Source organism: Oncorhynchus keta, chromosome 17, assembly GCF_023373465.1.
Source record: "Oncorhynchus keta strain PuntledgeMale-10-30-2019 chromosome 17, Oket_V2, whole genome shotgun sequence".
Taxonomy (NCBI): domain Eukaryota; kingdom Metazoa; phylum Chordata; class Actinopteri; order Salmoniformes; family Salmonidae; genus Oncorhynchus; species Oncorhynchus keta.
The window spans coordinates 15,033,810-15,055,633 of record NC_068437.1 but is presented as its reverse complement, the minus strand read 5'-3'; the positions used below and the strand labels follow the sequence as shown (position 1 = coordinate 15,055,633).

Genomic DNA, 21,824 nt, shown 5'->3' with positions numbered 1-21,824 from the left:
TTATTCTACAACGCTCTGACATCTAGGCTACTTGCCGATACCGGTATCTGATATTTTCCTTGACAAAAAAAACGATACCGATTTATAAAAAATGATGCCCTTTTTTAAGCATTCTAGTACAGTTAAATTGTTGAAACACACACACACTGAGTAAAAAGTTATTTTGTTGGCTCTTGCTTACTTGCTATGCTCTTTCGTTGTTCATTTGTTCAGTCTCAACCAGGATTTCATCATACATGTCAAGCAGTGAAGTTTCAACTCTGTCCGTCACTGAGTCCGTTTCCGTCTTGTCCAGCTGTGTCTGTAACATTTCACGTAAACCTTGTTTCCATTCTGCATCAAAGTAGCGGTCCTTGTACCTAGCATCGAGCATGGCTGCAACACAGTAAAGAGGCTCAGAGAGAATGCCACCGAATCGCTTTTTCACAGCCTCTTGTAGAGCACGTGTGCAAGTTTTAACCCCATGGTCTGTGTCTGCAGTTTTGTTGAGCAGGTATTTCAATGCCATGACCGAGGGTATCACATCTGCTGCAGACACAGTTGATGAGCTTTTTTCTCGAGGTCAGTTGTTCGAATGGAGCTAGGTGTGTGTTCATGTTCTCAAATGCCATTGAAGCGATATGAGAACCAGCACATTCTTGAGCATGCAATAAGGCTTTCATCAGTACGAAATCTTTGTCGACCCATGGTGCTGTCAGATTCAGCATGCTCATGGGGCTGACATCGCTGTTCCAAATGTCAGTTGTGTAGCTAATAGCAGTGACGCCCATAGCAAGTAGATCATGGATGTGCGTTTCAACTATACTGTGTAACTTCGGTAGGGCACCATCTGAAAAATAGCATCTACTTGTTGGTGTGTACCGGGGCTCGAGGTGCTCGACCATTCGGTGAAAGCCAACATTATCCACAACAGAAAACGGTTGATTGTCAAGGGCAATGAATTCCACTATCTTGGCGTTGTTGGATTTTGCCTTTGAGTTGTCTCTTTTTTAAATCTTCTTACTCTTTCAAATGACTGCTCGACTTGAACTTGTTTAGTTGTTGGAAGTGTGCGCTTATTTTTCTGTTTTTGCTCTGTGTAGTGCTCTATTTTTCGTGGCGTCATTACGTCATCAACCTACGTTATGTATGTATATGTATGCACGTCAGCTTTAACATGGGTTTTACACAACTAGATTCCGGGCCGATGCAGATTTAGGTATTTTTTAGGTAATATAGGCCAATTCTGATATGTTTACCAATATATCGTGCATCCCTAGTCTCTGCCACTGCCTGTCACCAAGGCAATACCCCAAGGCTCAATCCTAGGCCCCACGCCCCAAAACAATATATGTGACTCACTTCCTGGATTTGGTCTTATGGAGCAAAATTTGAAATTGTGTTTTTTACGTTGGATAAAAGTAGAGACCTCAGAGCTACAAAATGGTATATCATACACTACAGTTGAGGAAAAATGGGAAAGTAATTCTGCTTTGAAAGTTGATAAACTTGTAAAACTCACTTTTGAGAGAATGGACTTTGAATATTTTGTTATCTAGTGAAGAGCTCTAATTTGTATACACCCATTCATCATCGTTCAAACCCTCTTAAGCTTTAGCCCCACCTATCTCGTTTCGCTCTCGGAGCATTCAGAGCGCACACTTGACCCACTGGCCGATGATTTGTTTACCTATGGATAGCATGAAAACAGCCTAACCGGCTCTGCTGGCAACAATTTCAGTACGCTTTGACATCTACTGACACCAGCCTTATTCAATGGGTTTGTGCATTTTAGCTTAAGACATGTAGATGGCTAGGTAAACAATTAACCTAGCCTGCCTGGTAAACGATGTGTAAGAACACACACATCACATAACGTTAGATAATGATCCAGCCAGCAACGAACACAACGAACACAGCGAACACAGTGCCAAATCATGTCGTTACTAACCTGCTTAAATATGCTGGGAGCTAACCAACCAGGCTCAAATATGCTGGGAGCTAACCAACCAGGCTCAATGTTAGCTAGCTAACATTAGGCTCCTAACTAGAAAAGCATACGCCTCTGGGATACGAATAATATCAGCTAGGGAGCCAGCCAGCTAATTTTAGCTAGCAAGCTAACAGTACACTTTAGCTTTAGACATGTAGCTAACTAGGTAAACAATGTATGAACACACATGTCATGTAACGTTAGCTAACGAGCCAGCTACCTTTGGTGAAACAAACAACTGAGCACAGTGCCAAATCATGTCTTTATTACCCTGTATGAGTATGCTGGGAGCTAACCAACAAATGTGCTTTACAAAACTTTATTGAAACTATGCTTGGTAGAAATAGGTTGTTTCTTTTTGTGTGGCGGCAATGATTCTGCCATGGCACAGCGCCACACTTACATGAACGCTGAGGAAACACTGCATAGCGCATGTAAGCAATGTGCCCACACTCTCTGGCAGCTTTCATGGCTGGGGTAAGTTCTTTCTTCTGGCACACAGCTTCAGGATAGTTCTCATTGAGGAAGATATTACGTTCCTCTCAAGTTCTTGGCTCTTTCCAGAACAGCTACCTTGACCTTGCTACCAGGGCCTGTCACCTGAGCCAGTGGTGGATTTTCCAGTCCTGTGGGCGTGCTCCACCACAATCTTCCTCTGCTCCATCTTCCGTGTCTCTGAGTATTTCCCTCACTTTCTCTTCAGACTCTGTCCAGGGCTCTGCAATTCTGTCCACAACCATGTTATTCCGCCTTGATTACTTAAGAGTGCTGTCATCTTGCCGTTTTCCTGTTTAAACTCATCGAGCTGACCCTAGGAGTACTGCAAACTGTTCTTCAGGTCCTGGACCTCTGGTCAGATCACCCATTCTTTTATTAGTTTACTCCATGAGTATTTGGACAAAACACTTGAAGCACTTATTTTCTTGTTGTACCAACTGCTTGTAGAACTTTTTGTTTGTTTAAAATCCTTCACCTGTGATAGAGAGCACTGTCCTCAACTGTACTCCTGCCGGTTTTGGACTTTTGTCATGGTAACAACATAGGTCAGGCTGTTATTCCTCACAGTTCTAGACAGGGCAGGTTGGAGGGAAGATCGTAAACATCAACAAAAGTCTGGGACAATCCGCGACCTTGGTCGGCAGGATCACTGGCTAGATGGTAGCGATCCCAGCAACTGATGCCAACCGCTTTGCAGGATCCAAACTCAAGAGGTAACTAGCTAGTAACAAAACTGTTTCAATAGACGTTCAAAACTTTACAAAACAACAAACCTAGCTCTCTCTAAATGCACATGCTTCAATGGGGCAGAAGACAGAAAACAGTGACAAGAAGCTGCCATGTGGGGAAACGTATGTGGCTTGTTTCAGCTAGTTTTAGGCGATCGTTTTCTTCATAACATGTCTTGTTTGAGGTGTTTTGACTGATGTTGTGTCTATGCTAATATGGCTAAAAGTTGCTAGCTAGATGACCAACAACAGTAACAATGTATTTGAGATGTGCAAATTTATTTATGTATCCAATAAACATTTGGAACGAAATATATTTTACATGCGGTCAACAATCTAAGCCAACACCGTCTGTTTTGCCCCATTTGTCGCTAAACAACCAACCCGTCTGTGACGTAGTAGGCCATTTTCAGAGACCACTTTTGGCTCCTGAACTCTACTTTCTAAGCTACTGGCTGAAATTCTACAAAAGTTCAGCAGTGCATCTTTAATTGAGATTTTTGCCTGTTAGTCCCACACGACACTGACCATAGCTTTGCTTCGTGACTTTTCCCCAAGATTTATGTCCTTAGTCCTAATGTGACAGACTTTTTGTAGATTGGAATTAGGCGGCACAGAGAAGCTCTGGGTGCATTGGTAAAGGGGGGAATATGGTATTTTTATGATGTAGCCTAGGTGTCAGTATGGATATACAGAGTGCCCTGGCTGCTCATCGATCCTATCCATAAAACAGTGTGGGTTAGTAGAGCCGGGCAATATAGACACAAATCCATATCATGATAAATTGACTGAATTCTAGGGATGAAATTAAACGACAGGGTTATTTAACTTGGGGGTCTGCCGCAACTATAAATAAAATAAGTATAAAGAGAAGGAAAAATGCTGGGCAGTGATCAATTAAGACACAAAAATAAATAAATCCTTTCAATGTTATGAATATAGCTAGCAACAACATTGAAAATAGGAGAATATCTTCTTTCTAATGATGTCCACTATGTCTCAACCCCTAATATTGAGCAAATTACACGGCTTTGAAAAAGCAGCAGCGAATAGGCTGCAAATTATATTCTTTATGGTTATGATCATAGTTTGACTGTCTTCTCTCTTATTTCTCTCCAGGAAACAGAGATTGCTGCTGACTGCAACCATGTAAGTGTTCTGAACTCTCCCACATCATTAAACCATCCTTTCAGTTTGTGTGTCATCATTTGAATACAGCACTCTAAGTAGGTCTGACCACAAGAGGGGGCTATCACGCCCTAGCTGAAATTCCCCACACACAGTGGCCTTGTCTAAGCCTTGTCAAAGCCTAGGAGTACATGTTTAATGTTTAATCTCTCCCCCAGCTCCTTTGGAACTACAAACTGAACCTGACGACCGACCCCAAGTTTGAGTCTGTGGCTGTGGAGGTGTGCAAGACCACCATCACCGATGTAAGTTGGCTGGCTAGCTTGCTTTATGGCTCTGACTATACGTCCCTCATGCTACTAGTGTCACTGTTCCTGGCACCTAGCAACACAAAGCATTTTTAATTGGTAGAGTACCTAGTAGCAACACACACCACTTTGAATACACTTAAGTAGGCCTAAAGCACCCATGCCCTTAGCTGGAAATGGGGGGGGGGGGGCGCCGCCACCGCCGCCGCCTCTAAATTATTTCCCCTTTAGTTCGTTAATTATGAACTCGTTTTGGCTTAATCCCTATGTTCACAGGACTTTGATGTCCAAACTAATATCCCTTTCAAACCAAGATGAAAACCTGACAACATTTTGTCGACTGAAAGGTATTGCCAGCAAACAAAGCCTGTACTTTAATTTCTGCCAACCAACCTAGTCATGATTGCGGTAATGTATTTAAAGTTCTCGCCAACCCCTCAGTATAAATGTCCCCTTTCATCTTACCGGCTTTGTCGCCCATTACATCATGAACATTCTCTTGTTGTTGTCCGACTTGTCGTTGTTATTATGAAAAAGTAACACACAAACGTCAGAATGCATGCAGCAGACCGGTCCAAATAGCAACGTTACCTGCTCTATTTTTTTGCATCCAAAGAACTCATCCGTTTAAAAATGTATTTAGGATATGTCAATCGAGCAAGCCAGGCAACTTTCTGGACAATGTTTTGGTTTGTTGCTACTTTTTTAGCTAGCCAGCTATCTATCTAGGAACCGAAGTGTTGGTCAGAGTTTCCCAGGGGACCCTTATTACATTAGAAAAATTGAAGCCACTTGCAATATCGCACATTGTAATTTCGTTAAGAATTTGAGTGATTGTGCAGTCCTACAACATACCATGAATCCTACGTGAATTAGGTATCATATAAGTAATACAAATATTGTGACCATGAGAAACACAATCTGCAATTTTCTTTTCCTCCTTCCTTCAGATAAAAGAATGTGCAGCGGAGGAGAGAGGGAAGGGCTACCTGGTGTCCTGCCTGGTAGATCACCGCGGTAACATCACAGAGTACCAGTGCAACCAGTACATCGTCAAGATGACCAGCATTGTGTTCAGCGACTACCGCCTCATCTGTGGCTTCATGGACAAATGTCGCGAGGATATCAACACCCTGCACTGTGGCAGCATCTCCACCGGCGAGAAGGTAATAGGCTGGCTCTAGCCTTCATACACATCGGTGCACATTTTCAAGACCAGTACAATTTGCAGTAACCTGTAAAATCTGTATGAATCTGTCTCTGTGCTATATGTAGAGGTAACACAAACACAGACAGGTGCAGGATATGCCCATTTTTGTTTGTGCTGGTCTCTAAATTGTTAGTTTGGTTTTCAGTTTTTTTTTGACACATGGTGTTTAAACATGACATGACTACATGAGGTTTGGGCATAGGGTGGTCAGGTTTGAATTACTGCCTTCGTTATGCTACTTTGAGCTCCGGTGTTAGGCTCTGGCCAGGAGACTTGCCTATTTGCTCTCCCTACAGTCGCATACTTACCTACAGTGGGTATTATAAGTATTCACCCCCCTTGGATTTCTTCAAGATTTTGTTATAAAATGGGATTAAGATGGATTTAATTGTCATTCTTTGTCAAGTATTTACACAAAATAAACTGCAATGTCAGAGTGGGGGGGGTATTTTTTCTTTCTCAAAAAGTAATAATAAAAAATGAAAGGCTTTGGAAGCTAATGATAGGCTAATTGACATCATTTGAGTCAATTGGAGGTGTACCTGTGGATGTATTTCAAGCTCAGTGCCTCTTTGCTTGACATCATGGGACAATCAAAAGAAATCAGCCAAGACCTCAGAAAACAAATTGTAGACCTCCACAAGTCTGGTTGATCCTTGGGAGCAATTTCCAAATGCCTGAAGGTACCACGTTCATCTGTACAAACAATAGTACACAAGTATAAACACCATGGGATCACGCAGCCGTCATACCGCTCAGGAAGGAGACGCATTCTGTCTCTTAGAGATAAACGTACTTTGGTGTGAAAAGTGCAAATCAATCCCAGAACAACAGCAAAGGACCTTGTGAAGATGCTGGAGGAAACGGGTACAAAAGTATTTATCCACAGTAAAACAAGTCCTATATCGATGTAACCTGAAAGGCCGCTCAGCAAGGAAGAAGCCACTGCTCCAAAACCGCCATAAAAAAGCCAGACTACTACGGGTTTGCAACTGCATATGGGGACAAAGATTGTACTTTGAAATTCATGTTAGCAGGCAATATTAACTAGGGAAATTGTGTCACTTCTGTGCTAGCAGAGTCAGGGTATAAGCAGCAGTTTGGGCCACCAGTTTGCGAACTGTGTAAAGACCATTTCTTCCTATCAAAGACCGTAATTAATTTTCCAGAATTATGACATAACATTGAAGGTTGTACAATGTAACAGCAATATTTAGATTTATGGGATGCCACCCGTTAGATAAAGTACGGAAGGAACAGTTCCTATATCACTGAAAGAATAAACATTTTGTTTTTGCAATTATAGTTTCAGATTTGACCATATTAATGACCTAAGGCTCGTATTTCTGTGTGTTTATTATAATTAAGTCTATGATTTGATAGAGCAGTCTGAGTGGTGGTAGGCAGCAGCAGTGTCGAAAGTATTCATTCAAACAGCACTTTCCTGCTTTTGCCAGCAGCTCTTCGCAATGCTTGAAGCACAGCGCTGTTTATGACAACTCCCGAGATTAAACTGGCAATACTATAGTGCCTATAAGAACATCCAATAGTCAAAGGTATATGAAATACAAATGGTATAGAGAGAAATGTTCCTATAATAACTACAACTTAACTTCTTAACTGGGAATATTGAAGACTCATGTTAAAAGGAACCACCAGCTTTCATATGTTCTGAGCAAGGAACTTAAACGTTAGCTTTTTTACATGGCACATATTGCACTTTTCCTTTCTTCTCCAACAGTGTTTTTGCATTTAAACTAAAGCTAAACCACTGTTCTAAGCGAGAAGAGTAGTCATTCAAAAATCATGTATTATAGTCCATGTAATTTGTGATTTGTTAAGCAAAATTGGACTCCTGAACTAGTTTAGGCTTGCCGAAACAAAGGGGGTAAATACTTATGCAGCAAATATATTTTTGTTATTTAATTTTTTATTAATATGAAAACATTTTCACTTTGGCATTATGTAGTATTTTGTGTAGAAAATCAAAAATATTTATCAATCCCACTTTGTAAAAATCCAAGGGGTGGTGATTACTTATGATATCAACTGTACCTCCTATCCACGCTTCCTACACTCCATGTTAACAAATATACAGTACCAGTCAAAAGTTTGGACACACCTTCTCGTTCCAGGGTTTTTCTTTATTTTTGACTATTTTCTACATTGTAGAATAATAGTGAAGACAAGCTATGGAATGAGTAGGTATGGAATCATGTAGTAAGCAAAAAAGTGTTGAACATATCACAATATATTTTAGACTTTAGATTCTTTAAAGTAGCCACCCTTTGCCTTGATGACAGCTTTGCACACTCTTGCCAAACCTCTTGATTGGTACTGTATTTTTAATCCTGGCTTCCTCTAATTAATTATTAAGTTGTACAAGATGATTAATGACCATGCCTTCGGAAATCAAATCCCGGTCTTCAGGGCAACCCAACAGCAATAACTCCTCACACTGAATTACATTTTTAATTTACATTTTTACATTTTATATTTAGCTTCTCTATATTTACTAGCATCTGTCCTCCCCTCCACTCTGGCTGTTTGTATGTTTTTGTGGTTGGGTGTTATATTAAATCGCACACACAAATTATTTGAAAGGAAACATTTTATAACTGATTCAAGCGCTGCTCTTGAGCTAACAGTTCTTCAGGCCTCACACAGAGATGCATCATCAGTACACGAAGGCCCATCCGTGTGCGAGCCAACTCTCTCCCCATGTACCCATGTTCCTAAGGACGTGCACTCCCAAGGTGAGGTGATAGCGTGCCTGGAGAAGGGTCTGGTCAGGGAGGCAGAGGAGCAGCCCGGGGCCCACGCCATCGGGGCCAACTGTAAGAAGGCCATCATGCGCGTGGCCGAACTTTCCTCAGACGACTTCCACCTGGACCGATACCTATACTTCTCCTGCCGGGAGGACCGCGAGCGCTTCTGTGAAAACGTGAGTACCTTCCCTCCCTCTCTCTCGCTCCTTCCCCTCTCCCTCGCTCCTTCTCTTATTCCCTCAAGTCTTTTCATTTAATAAGAGGCATAATATTAAGATTCAGAGTCCGATGCGTTCATACTTTTATCAGAGTTGAACCCTCAACTCACTGAAAAGTTGTTTTTGGTCACTTTGTGAATGTGAAAAATATTTGCTAATTGAATCACAATTCCATTGTCTTTGATTTCTAGACACCAGCTGGAGAGGGCAGAGTTTACAAGTGTCTCTTCAACCACAAATTTGAAGAGGCCATGTCTGAAAAGGTACTACTTCTGCTGTTTAGCCTGATAGAAATTTCCCAATGGAGAGTCATTGCCAAAATATCAATATCCATCGTTTGCTACTTGCCATTTGTCCATACGAATAATGCTCTGATTGCAAGGCATTTTGTCAGCATGGTTGGCTAAAGTATAATCGAGAGAAAATAGGTAAATGGTGATGCTGTCCTTCCCCTATGTTAATTTAGCTGATAAATCAGGACCACCGCTCCCCAAAATATATTTGACAATATAATTTTTGGGATGGTAAAACTTTTCAGTGTCAACTTAAAGCTGCAATATGTAACTTTTTGGGCTACTCGAACAAATACACATAGAACTGTGAGTTATAGATCTGTCATTCTCATTGAAAGCAAGTGTAAGAAGTGGTAGATCTATGTGCTCTATTTCTATGCTTCTCATTCTTAAATTTCCTTTCTGCGTCTTTTACTTTCGGGTTTTAAACACCACCTTCAAACATTAGAAAATAAGAAAATAAAATATTTTTAGTTATTGGAAAAATACATTATATTCAAAAGTATGTGGACTTAAATTAGTGGATTCTGCTATTTCAGCCACACCCGTTACTGACAGGTGTATACAATTGAGCACAAAGCCAAGCAATCTCCATAGACAAACATTGGCAGTAGAGTGGCCTTACTGAAGAGCTCCGTTACTTTCAACGTGGCACCGTCATAGGATGCCACCTTTCCAACATCAGTTTGTAACATTTCTGCCCTGCTTGAGCTGCCCTGGTCAACTGTAAGGGCTGTTATTGTGAAGTGGAAATGTCCAGGATCAACAACTGCTCAGCCGCGAAGTGGTAGGCCACACAAGCTCACAGAATGGGACCACTGAGTGCTGAAACGCATGGCTCGTAAGAATCGTCTGTCCATGGTTGCAACTGCCTCTGGAAGCAACTTCAGCCCACAAACTGTTCGTCGGGAGCTTCAGGAAATGGGTTTCCAGGGTCGAGCAGCTGCATTCAAGCCTAAGATCACCATGCGCAATGCCAATTGTCGGCTGGAGTGGTGTAAAGCTCACCACCATTGGACTCTGGGAGCAGTGGAAACACATTCTCTGGAGTGATGAATCACACTTCACCATCTGGTAGTCCGACGGACGAATCTGGGTTTGGCGGATGCTAGGAGTGCGCTACCTGCCCCAATTCATTGTGCCAACTGTAAAGTCTGGTGGAGGTGGAATAATGGTCTGGGGCTGTTTTTCTTCATTCAGGCTAGGAGCCCTTAGTTCCAGTGAAGGGAAATCTTAATGTTATAGCATACAGTGACGTTCTAGATGATTCTGTGCTTCCAACTTTGTTACACCAGTTTGGGGAAGGCCCTTCCCTGTTTCAACATGACAATGCCCCCATGCACAAAGCGAGGTCCATACAGAAATGGTTTGTCAAGGTTGGTGTGGAAGAACTTGACTGGCCTGCACGGAGCACTGACCTCAAATCCATGGAACACATTTGGGATGAATTGGAACGCTGACTGCAAGCCAGGCATAATCGCCCAACCTCGCCAATGCTCTTGTGGCTGAATGGAAGCAAGTCCCCGCAGCTATCCAACATCTAGTGGAAAGTCTTCCCAGAAGAGTGGAGGCAGTTATTGCAGCAAAGGGGTGACCAACTCCATTTAATGCCCGTGATTTTGTTATGAGATGTCCAATGCGTAGGTGTCCACATGTAGTGTATTTTATAATAATAATAATAATATATGCCATTTAGCAGACGCTTTTATCCAAAGCGACTTACAGTCATGTGTGCATACATTCTACGTATGGGTGGTCCCGGGGATCGAACCCACTACCCTGGCGTTACAAGCGCCATGCTCTACCAACTGAGCTACAGAAGGTATGTTGATTCTTTACACTATACATGGCTTATTTTGTCTCACAGTTTAAAACAGACGCTGGGAAAGTTCTGGGACGACAGATCCAAAATTCATACAACCACTGCACAAAATACTTTTATTTAAACATTTTTTTTTTAAAGCAATGAGGCTGATGCAGCAGATCAGACCGTTTTTAGTTGTATTTTTTCGTATTATAAGGTCAACAATGCGCATGGCTGTAGGCTACGCGTGACTGATCCAAAATACAATTAGTGAGAACACTGATCTCAAAAGTGCATTGCACGCGCAAGTGGTTTCATATAACAGAGATTAAACTATATATTACTAATTTGACTGAGATTATGTCTTTGGCTGCTGGACAATAAAATAACTTTGATTTGAAAACCAATAGAACATGATACGTTTTTGTTTAATGGCATTAAACAATTTAAGTTTATGGTTAAATCGTTTCTAAATGCTGATCGCCTCTGCCAGTGACGATTTTAGCATGTAAATCTTGGCCGGGCAAAAAAAAATAATGTGGAATGCATGCCAGCAAAGCCACTACACAATACTAAACAATATATTAGTTTCACTATAACGATGACAAACGGTGCCCACAATCTGTTAGGGCTTACACAAAGCTGTCCCAACATCAATCCCAACATTTTACCACTGCTACACCTGGCTATCAGTCGAGCCTTGTCTGGCAGCAAAACAGTTCATTCAGCTGCATTTACTGCCTAAAAAAATGATATGGCTGACTTCCTTAATCAAATGTGGTTTCTAATGACATTTTCGATTTAGACATTAATGAGCGAACTGGGACGGACGTAGTCCATATAACTATTTGTTTACCACTTTTGAAATGTATAATGTCAGAAATCAGAACATGGGCCGTTCTTAGTGTTCTCCTTATATACCAAGTCAGAACTGTAGGATAAATAAAGGGGGCATATAAGCAGACAATGAAATCTCTTACAATATTCAATGATGACATTTCTCTAAAACAGATTATAGGCTACATGTTCACCACCAAATCAGAACAGTAGGTGAAATGAATAGACCATATTATTATGGTGAGGCACATGGGCTACACAACATACAGTTAGTATTTCTTTTTTAGCTACAGTATACATATCTCGCTGGCATATATAATTTATACAGCAGCATTCAATACATTTTTGTGCTCACTTGAACAGTAAGGTGGCGCCGAGGTCCTTTGTGGGCAAATTTTGTCATCAAAGTCTGGCATTCTCTGGATTTATGGTGCTGTCAACACAACTGGGAATTCGGGAAAAAATGACGTAATTGATTTTTCAGGTTGTACCTCACATTTTTTCTATTCTGGTTAGATCCAGTTTGCGCTGTTCTGTGAAGGGAGTAGTACACAGCGTTGTACGGGATCTTCAGTTTCTTGGCAATTTCTCACCTGGAATAGCCATTATTTCTCAGATCAAGAATAGACTGCGTTTCAGAAGAGTGCTTTGTTTCTGGCCATTTTGAGCCTGTAATCAAACCCACAAATGCTGATGCTCCAGATACTCAACTAGTCTAAAGACGGACAGTTTTATTGCTTCTTTAATTAGCACAACAGTTTTCAGCTGTGCTAACATAATTGCAAAAGGGTTTTCTGATGATCAATTAGCCTTTTTTTAAATTATACACTTGGATTAGCTAACACAACGTGCCGTTGGAACACAGGAGTGATGGTTGCTGATAATGGGCCTCTGTACGTCTATGTAGATATTCCATAAAAAATCAGCCGTTTCCAGTTACATCATTTACAACATTAACAATGTCTACACCGTATTTCTGATCAATTCAATGTTATTTTAATGGACCAAAAATGTGCTTTTCTTTCAAAAACAAGGACATTTCTAAGTGACCCTAAACGTTTGAACGGTAGTGTATATATTTTTACATTGCTTGCAAACTGATGTGACATGTATTAATGCCAAAATTCCATGCATAACAGGAAAGCACCAATTTTTATTTTTAAATATTTTTTGCAAAAAATGTGGGGCTCAAAACAGGTGGGGCTCTGAATGACTGGTCACCATTGCCCTGTGTGGTGCGCAACAGGCACTGTCCTTCACGCTCCGGTCTTGTGACGATTTGATCTGAATGAACCGTGCCTCGAGTATGTCAAGAATCAAGCCTTTAGACCCCTTCAAACTCAACTCTGGACCACAAAGCCATTTCCACTGCTTGCTTCATTGTTCCCATCTAACCAGGGACTGATTCAGACCTGGGACACCAGCTGTATGCAATTAATTATCAGTTAGAACCAGATATCGTAGGGCAATAGTTGAATACCCCTGCTCTAGACGTTAAATATTAATTATTCTTTATTATATTTGTCAAAAGGACTTGTGTTAAGCCTATATTTATGTAGGTAAATTAAAAGTGTCATTAAAGTTTGGCTACATTATCTGGCGCTTCCCTCGTCAGCACCGGTTTGGACACAAGGCTATAGCCAATAGCATATGCATATCACCTACACTTTGACATGTAGGCTTTTTGTATCTATATACATGAAAAATGTATTTGAATATTATTCCAATGTTGGCGTTGATCCATCTGAGTAATTGTTTGAAATGTATTCGGAACAAAAATATTTAAACGCAACATGTAAAGTGTTGGTCCCAGGTTTCATGAGCTGAAGTGAAAGATCCCAGAAATGTTCCATATGCACACAAATATAATTTCTCAGATTTTGTGCACAAATTGGTTTACATCCATGTTAATGAGCATTTCTCCTTTCCCAAGATAATCCATCCACCTGACAGGTGTGGCATATCAAGAATCTGATTAAAACGCATTATCATTACATTGGTGCAGCTTGTGCTGGTGAAAATAAGTGTGCCGTTTTGACACACAACACAATGCCACAGATGTTTTGAGGGAGCGTGCAATGCTGACTGCAGGTACGTCCACGAGATGTTGCCAGAGAATATAATTTTAATTTCTCTACCATAAACCACCTTTAAAGAATATTTGAGAATTTAGCAGTATGTCCATCCAGCCTCACAACCACAGACCAAGTGTAACCACGCCAGCCCAGGACCTCCACATCCAGCTTATTCACCTGCGGGAGCATCTGAGACCAGCCACAAAGACAGCGGATGAAACTGAGGACCATTTCTGTCTGTAATAAAGCCCTTTTATGAGGGAAAAACTCATTCTGATTTGGCTGGGCCTGGCTCCCCAGTGGGTGGGCCTATGCCCACCCATGGCTGCTCCTCTGCCCAGTCATGTAAAATCCATAGATTAGGTCCTAATAAATGTATTTCAATTGACTGATTTCCTTATATGAACTGTAACTCAGTAAAATTGTTGCGTTTTTGTTTAGTGTATATATTCTTGTCCACTTAATTTATTTTATTTACTTGTCCCAGACAAGGACAAACGTTAATGTTGAGCCCTGCAAAATATGTAGAATTGCAGGAAACTAGCTTTAAAGAAACTGCCCAGTGAAAATATCACCTTTAAAAGTTTGTATTAACGCATACTCAAATAATGTTGTTGACTCATCCTATAAAGTATAAATTGAAGAAAAAACACTTTAAAAACCAGTATATGCCCACACCATTTCAACAAAGAAAAGCTGCTTTTTAACATTTTTGGGGGAAATAACTGTTTCACTGCTATTGTAAGTAATTATAGAAATCTGAAGCACTGGGCAGTTACTTTAAAATAGCAAAATGTGGCCAAGAGGAGGGCCTCTAAAATTTTGGGTGGAGGCAGCGCTGTTGGCCATGACCATTACCACGCCCACAAATCCTAAGGGAAAAACTGGAAAGTCTGTTCTGGTCAATCTATTTTTGTTCTTTTGGCCATTAGTCAATAATTGTGAACAGAGCTGTGGTGTGTTGTGGATGTCCTCCACAGTGCAGAGATGCTCTGACCACTCGTCAGAAGCTGATTGCCCAGGACTACAAGGTGAGCTACTCCCTGGCCAAGGCCTGCAAGACGGACCTGAGGAAGTACCGCTGCAGTGCGGACACCAACATGCCCCGCGCCCGCGAGGCACGCCTCTCCTACCTGCTACTCTGTCTCGAGTCTGCCGTACACAGAGGTTGGGCTGGCTCTTGTCTTCCTAACCTATATCTGTGTGTCCACCTGTTCGATCTCTTATGTTTTGTAAATGTACAGTACCAGTCAAAAGTTTGGACACACCTACTCATTCCATGTTTGTTTTTTTTACTACTTTCTATAGTAGTATAGTGAAGAGACAAACTATGAATTTACAAAAAAGGTGTTAAACAAATCTAAATATGTTTTATATTTTAGATTCTTCAAAGTAGCCAACCTTTGCCTTGATGACAGCTTTGCATACTCTTGCCATTTTCTCAACCAGCTTCAAGAGGTGGAATGCTTTTCCAACGGTTTTGAAGGAGTTCCCATATATGCTGAGCACTAGTTGGCTGTTTTTCCTTCACTCTGCGGTCCAACTTATCAGAAACCATCTCAATTGGGTTGAGGTCGGGTGATTGTGGCGGCCAGGTCATCTGATGCAGCACTCCATCACTCTACTTGTTTTGGGTCATTGTCCTGTGAAAAAACAAATGATAGTCCCACTAAGAGCAAACCAGATGGGATGGTGTATCGCTGCAGAATACTGTGGTAGTCATGTTGGTTAAGTGTGCCTTGAGTTCTAAATAAATGACTGACCGTGTCACCAGCAAAGCAGCATCACACCACCTCCTCCATGCTTCATGTCTTAAAGTAATGATGGACTGTCATTTCTTTTTGCTTATTTGACCTGTTCTTGCCATAATATGGACTTAGCCCTATTTGGTAAAATACCATATTCTGTATACCACCTCTACCTTCTCACAACACAACTGATTTGCTCAAACACATTAAGAAGGAAAGAAATTCCACAAATTAACTTTTAACAAGGCACACCTGTTCATTGAAACTACCTCATGAAGCTGGTTGAGAGAATGCCAAGAGTGTGCAAAGCTGTCATGAAGGCAGAGGGTGGCTAATTTGAAGAATCTCAAATCAAATCTCAAATCAAAATATATATATATATTTTTTTTAACACTTTGTTGGTTACTACATGATTCCATATGTGTTATTTAATACTTTTGATGTCTTCACTATTATTCTACATTGTAGAAATTAAGAAAAACCCTGGAATGAGTAGGCATGTCCAAACTTTTGACTGGTAATGTATATCTTCCTTTGGAGTACAAAACTCATGTGGGGTCATTCTGGTCTTACTGTTAGTGTTTTTCTCTTCAGTTAATGAAATTAAATGTCTTTCAAGTGCCCTACTTGCAGTTCCCGCATGACATTTCCTGACGTGTTTGTGTATGTGTGTGGTGTTCAAGGTCGTACAGTGAGCGGGGAATGTCAGGGGGAGATGTTGGACTACAGGAGGATGTTGATGGAGGACTTCTCTCTGAGCCCTGAGATTGTGCTGCATTGCCGTGGGGAGATCGAGGCCCACTGCTCCGGACTCCACCGCAAGGGACGCACCCTGCACTGTTTGATGAGGGTAGGCCGAGGAGACCTGGGCGCCATCGACAACCTCTGCCAGAAAGCTGTGAGTTCAGTTCACCTACAAAATCTCACCATAGATATTAGAAGATTAAGGGCACAATCTTTTAGTTTGGAGCTTTAAAGAGCAGCCATGGACCAGAACAAAATAGTGTACACAGGAATCCGCTTCAAATAATGTTTTTGTTTTTTAAAACTTTTACTTCTATCGGTTGATTGGTTTTTATTGACCCCCCTCCAGCTCCAGACTTTGATCCAGGAGGCCGACCCTGGGGCAGACTACCGTATCGACCGGGCCCTAAACGAGGCCTGTGAGTCTGTCATCCAGACAGCCTGCAAACACATCCGCAACGGAGACCCGATGTGAGTCACCAAAATCTTCCACTCCCCTGCTCACTTTACATAGATAATAGGAAAGAGAACTACCAGAACAGTGATTTAAAAAAATATATCATCATTTATCTGTCATACTTCAGCTCTGGTAATGTGTGTTTGTTGTGATTGTGTAGGATCCTGTCGTGTCTGATGGAGCACCTGTACACAGACAAGATGGTGGAGGACTGTGAACACAGGCTGCTGGAGCTGCAGTACTTCATAGCACGAGATTGGAAGTAAGTGGCAATGCTAGTTTATGGGCATCCACCACACATTCAAGCCTTTTTAACCACTGTATCGTTAATATAGGAGCCTGACCAGGCTCCATGTAAGGGTTTTTATTATGCCTGGTCACTGCATTTTCCTGGTATGGCTTTTTCCTACATCGTGCTCTTGCACTATGTGACACTAAACACTATGTGACAACTGCTGATGTAAAAAGGGTATTCTAGATGCATTTGATTGACTGACTGTTCCTTACACAAATGTTCTGCCTCCCAGACTGGACCCCATCTTGTATAAGAAGTGCCAGGGCGACGCCTCCCGCCTGTGTCACACCCACGGCTGGAACGAGACCAGCGAGATGATGCCACCCGGCGCCATCTTCTCCTGTCTGTACCGCCACGCGTACCGCACAGAGGAGCAGGGACGGCGGGTAGGATTGCACCCACAGACATGCATTCATATTTACATACTGTACTAGTCAAAGGTTTGGACACACCTATTCATTCAAGGGTTTTTCTTTATTTTTATGTTTTCTACGTTGTAAAATAATAGTGAAGACATCAAAACTATGAAATAACACATGGAATCATGGAGTAATTAAAAAAGTGTGAAACGGATAAAAAAATATATTTTAGATTCTTCAAAGTAGCCACCCTTTGCCTTGATGACTGCTTTGCACACTCTTGGCATTCTCTCAACCAGCTTCATGAGGAATGCTTTTCCAACAGTCTTGAAGGAGTTCCCACATATGCTGAGCACTTGTTGGCTGCTTTTCCTTCACTCTGTGGTCCAACTCATCCCAAACCAACTAAATTGGGTTGAGGTCGGGGGATTGTGGAGGCCAGGTCATCTGATGCATCACTCCATCACTCTCCTTATTGGTCAAATAGCCCTTACACAGTCTGGAGGTGTGTTGGGTCATTGTCCTGTAGAAAAACAAATGAGAGTCCCACAAAGCGCAAACCAGATGGGAGGGTGTATCACTGTAGAATTCTGTGGTAGCCATGCTGTTTAAGTGTGCCTTGAATTCAAAATCAATCACTGTCAGTGTCACCATGAAAACACCACCACCTCCATGCTTCATGGTGGGAACCACACACGTGGAGATCATCCGTTCACCTTCTCTGCTTCTCACAAAGACACAGCAGTTGGAACCAAAAATCTCAAATTTGGACTCATCAGACCAAAGGACAGATTTCCACCGGTCTAATATCTATTGCTCGTGTTTCTTGGCTCAAGCAAATGTCTTCTTCCTATTGGTGTCCTTTAGTAGTGCTTTCTTTGCAGCAATTTGACCAAGGTGGCTTGATTCACGCAGTCTCTTCTGAACAGTTGATGTTGAAATGTGTCTGTTACTTGAACTTTGAAGCATTTATTTGGGCTGTAATCTGAGGTGCAGTTAACTCTAGTGAACGTGTTCTCTGCAGCATAGGTAACTCTTGGTCTTCCTTTCCTGTGGCGGTTCTCATGAGAGACAGTTTCATCTTAGCACTTGGAGGTTTTTGCAACTGCACTTGAAGAAACTTTCAAAGTTCTTGACATTTTGCAGATTTGACTGACCTTCATGTCTTAAAGTAATGATGGTATGTCGTTTCTCTTTGCTTATTTGAGCTGTTCTTGCCATAACAATCTGTTAATTGAAATCCATTCCAGGTGACTACCTCATGAAGCTGGTTGAGAGAATGCCAAGAGGGCAAAGCTGTCAAGGCAAAGGGTGGCTACTTTGAAGAAACTCAAATATAATATACACTGCTCAAAAAATTAAGGGAACACTAAAATAACACATCCTGGATCTGAATGAATGAAATATTCTTATTAAATTAATTTTTCTTTACATAGTTGAATGTGCTGACAACAAAATCACACAAAAATTATCAATGGAAATCAAATTTATTAACCCATGGAGGTCTGGATTTGGAGTTATTCAAAATTAAAGTGGAAAACCACACTACAGGCTGATCCAACTTTGATGTAATGTCAAAATGAAGCTCAGTAGTGTGTGTGGCCTCCACGTGCCTGTATGACCTCCCTACAACGCCTGGGCATGCTCCTGATGAGGTGGCAGATGGTCTCCTGAGGGATTTCCTCCCAGACCTGGACTAAAGCATCCGCCAACTCCTGGACAGTCTGTGGTGCAACGTGGCGTTGGTGGATGGAGCGAGACATGATGTCGCAGATGTTCTCAATTGGATTCAGGTCTGGGGAACGGGCGGGCCAGTCCATAGCATCAATGCTTTCCTCTTGCAGGAACTGCTGACACACTCCAGCCACATGAGGTCTAGCTAGCATTGTCTTGCATTAGGAGGAACCCAGGGTCAACTGCACCAGCATATGGTCTCACAAGGAGTCTGAGGATCTCATCTCGGTACCTAATGGCAGTCAGGCTACCTCTGGCGAGCACATGGAGGGCTGTGCGGCCCCCCAAAGAAATGCCACCCCACACCATGACTGACCCACCGCCAAACCGGTCATGCTGGAGGATGTTGCAGGCAGCAGAACGTTCTCCACGGCGTCTCAAGACTCTGTCACGTCTGTCACATGTGCTCAGTGTGAACCTGCTTTCATCTGTGAAGAGCACAGGGCGCCAGTGGCGAATTTGCCAATCTTGGTGTTCTCTGGCAAATGCCAAACGTCCTGCACAGTGTTGGGCTGTAAGCACAACCCCCACCTGTGGATGTTGGCCCCCATACCACCCTCATTGAGTCTGTTTCTGACCGTTTGAGCAGACACATGCACATTTGTGGCCTGCTGGAGGTCATTTTGCAGGGCTCTGGCAGTTCTCCTCCTGCTCCTCCTTGCACAAATGCGGAGGTAGCAGTCCTGCTGCTGGGTTGTTGCCCTCCTACGGCCTCCTCCACGTCTCCTGATGTACTGGCCTGTCTCCTGGTAGCGCCTCCATGCTCTGGACACTACGCTGACAGACACAACAAACCTTCTTGCCACAGCTCGCATTGATGTGCCATCCTGGATGAGCTGCACTACCTGAGCCACTTGTGTGGGTTGTAGACTCCACTCCGTCTCATGCTACCACTTGAGTGAAAGCACCGCCAGCATTCAAAAGTGACCAAAACATCAGCCAGGATGCATAGGACCGGAGAAGTGGTCTGTGGACACCACCTGCAGAAACACTCCTTTATTGGGGGTGTCTTGCTAATTGCCTATAATTTCCACCTGTTGTCTATTCCATTTGCACAACAAATTTTTTTGAGCAGTGTATATTCTGATTTGTTTAACACTTTTTTGGTTACTACTGTATGTGATTCCATGTGTTATTTCATAGTTTTGAGGTCTTCATTATTATTCTACAATGTAGAAAATAGTAAAAATAAAGATACCCTGGAATGAGTAGGTGTGTCCAAACCGTATGTCTTAATGTACTCATGATTGACTGCAGCGTACTGCACACAGAAAATGCATCAGTGCCTAATGTAGAGGAATAGCGATATAGATTTACTTGCAATAATCACATAAAGAACTATTGTCTGAAGTGATCTTAGACCTTTAGAAATACCGTACATCTGTCCTCAGTACATCCTGAAAGTGTTGTCCTTTTTAAAAGGGGAATGCAGTGGAACAAACAGGAAAACAAGGTTACATTGTAAGTAAGTTCAGCGATGATGATTATCGTGATGTGATTGGGTTCTGATTCCTGAAGAGGATTCTGGTCAAAATGAGGGAAAATGTGGGCTTTTATTTGTTGCTGTCGAATGTCAATTTGAACACATTTCTGAAAATGTAATTCTATAGCTTATCACTTGATGTATCATTGTGCACCTTTACATGTTGAATGTGACATTGGTGTCAGAAGTGGAATTAGGTAATGTAATGGTCTCTGTACTCGGGAATGATCTTCAGCCTTGCAATGAAAATTACTATAATCTGAATCATCTCTGAATATTTGACTGGAATGGTTGCTTGGTGACATTGACAACGTTGGGATAATGTCTTAATGTGATCACCCAATCAATATACTGAAGGTACACAACAAGCAAAAGTATAATTTATTTTGATGGAACATCCCTTTAGCCTTGACGCTTGCTTGTCTTTCTTGGGCTCCAATGTCCCCTACTGCCTGGTTGTCGCTTGTCCTGCATCCTCAACAGGGTTGGCCTCAATTCCATTTGATTTCAGGAAGTAACCTGACTTGTAATTGACTGAATTGAAATGGAATTGACCCCAACCCTGATCCCGAGTTCTATTCTTTGATATTTCCTAGCTGTCTCGGGACTGTAAAGTGGAGGTGCAGCGTATCCTCCACCAGAGGGCGCTGGATGTGAAGCTGGACCCGGAGCTGCAGAGGCGCTGTATGACTGACCTGGGGAAGTGGTGCAGTGAGAAGGCAGAGTCTGGACAGGTACTGGAGGAGACCACCTGCTGTCTGTCTCACACAATTATTATCACTTGCATATTAAACCATATCATCCATCTATTTATTGTAGCCTGTAACTGCTGGCGGGATCATTTTTCTTTAGAAGGCTTTGTACTCGTTAACTATAACATGTGGTCAACCATGTTGGGCTTAGACCAGGGGCACAGTAATAATTGCACAACCATGGTGTATGTTTTCTGTATTGAAGTCTGACATGGTATTTTTGGGGTGTTCCAGGAGCTGGACTGTCTACAGGACCACCTAGAAGACCTGGTGTCAGAGTGCAAAGATGTGGTGGGCAACCTGACTGAACTGGAGTCTGAGGTAAGAAAGGAGTACCAGGGACACGTTGACCGACTGCTCTGTGTGAGGAACTGGCTGTGGTAAACTATGGTTGGTCACATGGTAAAATGATG

At 42.1% G+C, this 21,824-nt stretch overlaps 1 protein-coding gene across 2 annotated transcripts in view; it reads left to right on the top strand.

Annotated features, from left to right (window-relative positions):
- LOC118396221 (Golgi apparatus protein 1-like) overlaps positions 1-21,824 on the top strand; it is a 47,467-nt gene that overhangs the window by 12,538 nt on the left and 13,105 nt on the right. Inside the window, exons 2-14 of one of the 2 annotated variants that reach the window (XM_052465527.1) lie at positions 4,318-4,347; positions 4,545-4,631; positions 5,585-5,800; positions 8,585-8,788; positions 9,022-9,093; positions 14,820-15,006; positions 16,271-16,485; positions 16,681-16,802; positions 16,949-17,050; positions 17,316-17,469; positions 20,599-20,637; positions 21,256-21,393; positions 21,646-21,732. In XM_052465527.1, the coding sequence (XP_052321487.1) occupies positions 4,318-4,347; positions 4,545-4,631; positions 5,585-5,800; positions 8,585-8,788; positions 9,022-9,093; positions 14,820-15,006; positions 16,271-16,485; positions 16,681-16,802; positions 16,949-17,050; positions 17,316-17,469; positions 20,599-20,637; positions 21,256-21,393; positions 21,646-21,732 (1,653 nt within the window). The remainder of the gene's footprint in view (positions 1-4,317; positions 4,348-4,544; positions 4,632-5,584; positions 5,801-8,584; positions 8,789-9,021; positions 9,094-14,819; positions 15,007-16,270; positions 16,486-16,680; positions 16,803-16,948; positions 17,051-17,315; positions 17,470-20,598; positions 20,638-21,255; positions 21,394-21,645; positions 21,733-21,824) is intronic. The other variant, XM_052465529.1, reaches the window with a different exon arrangement.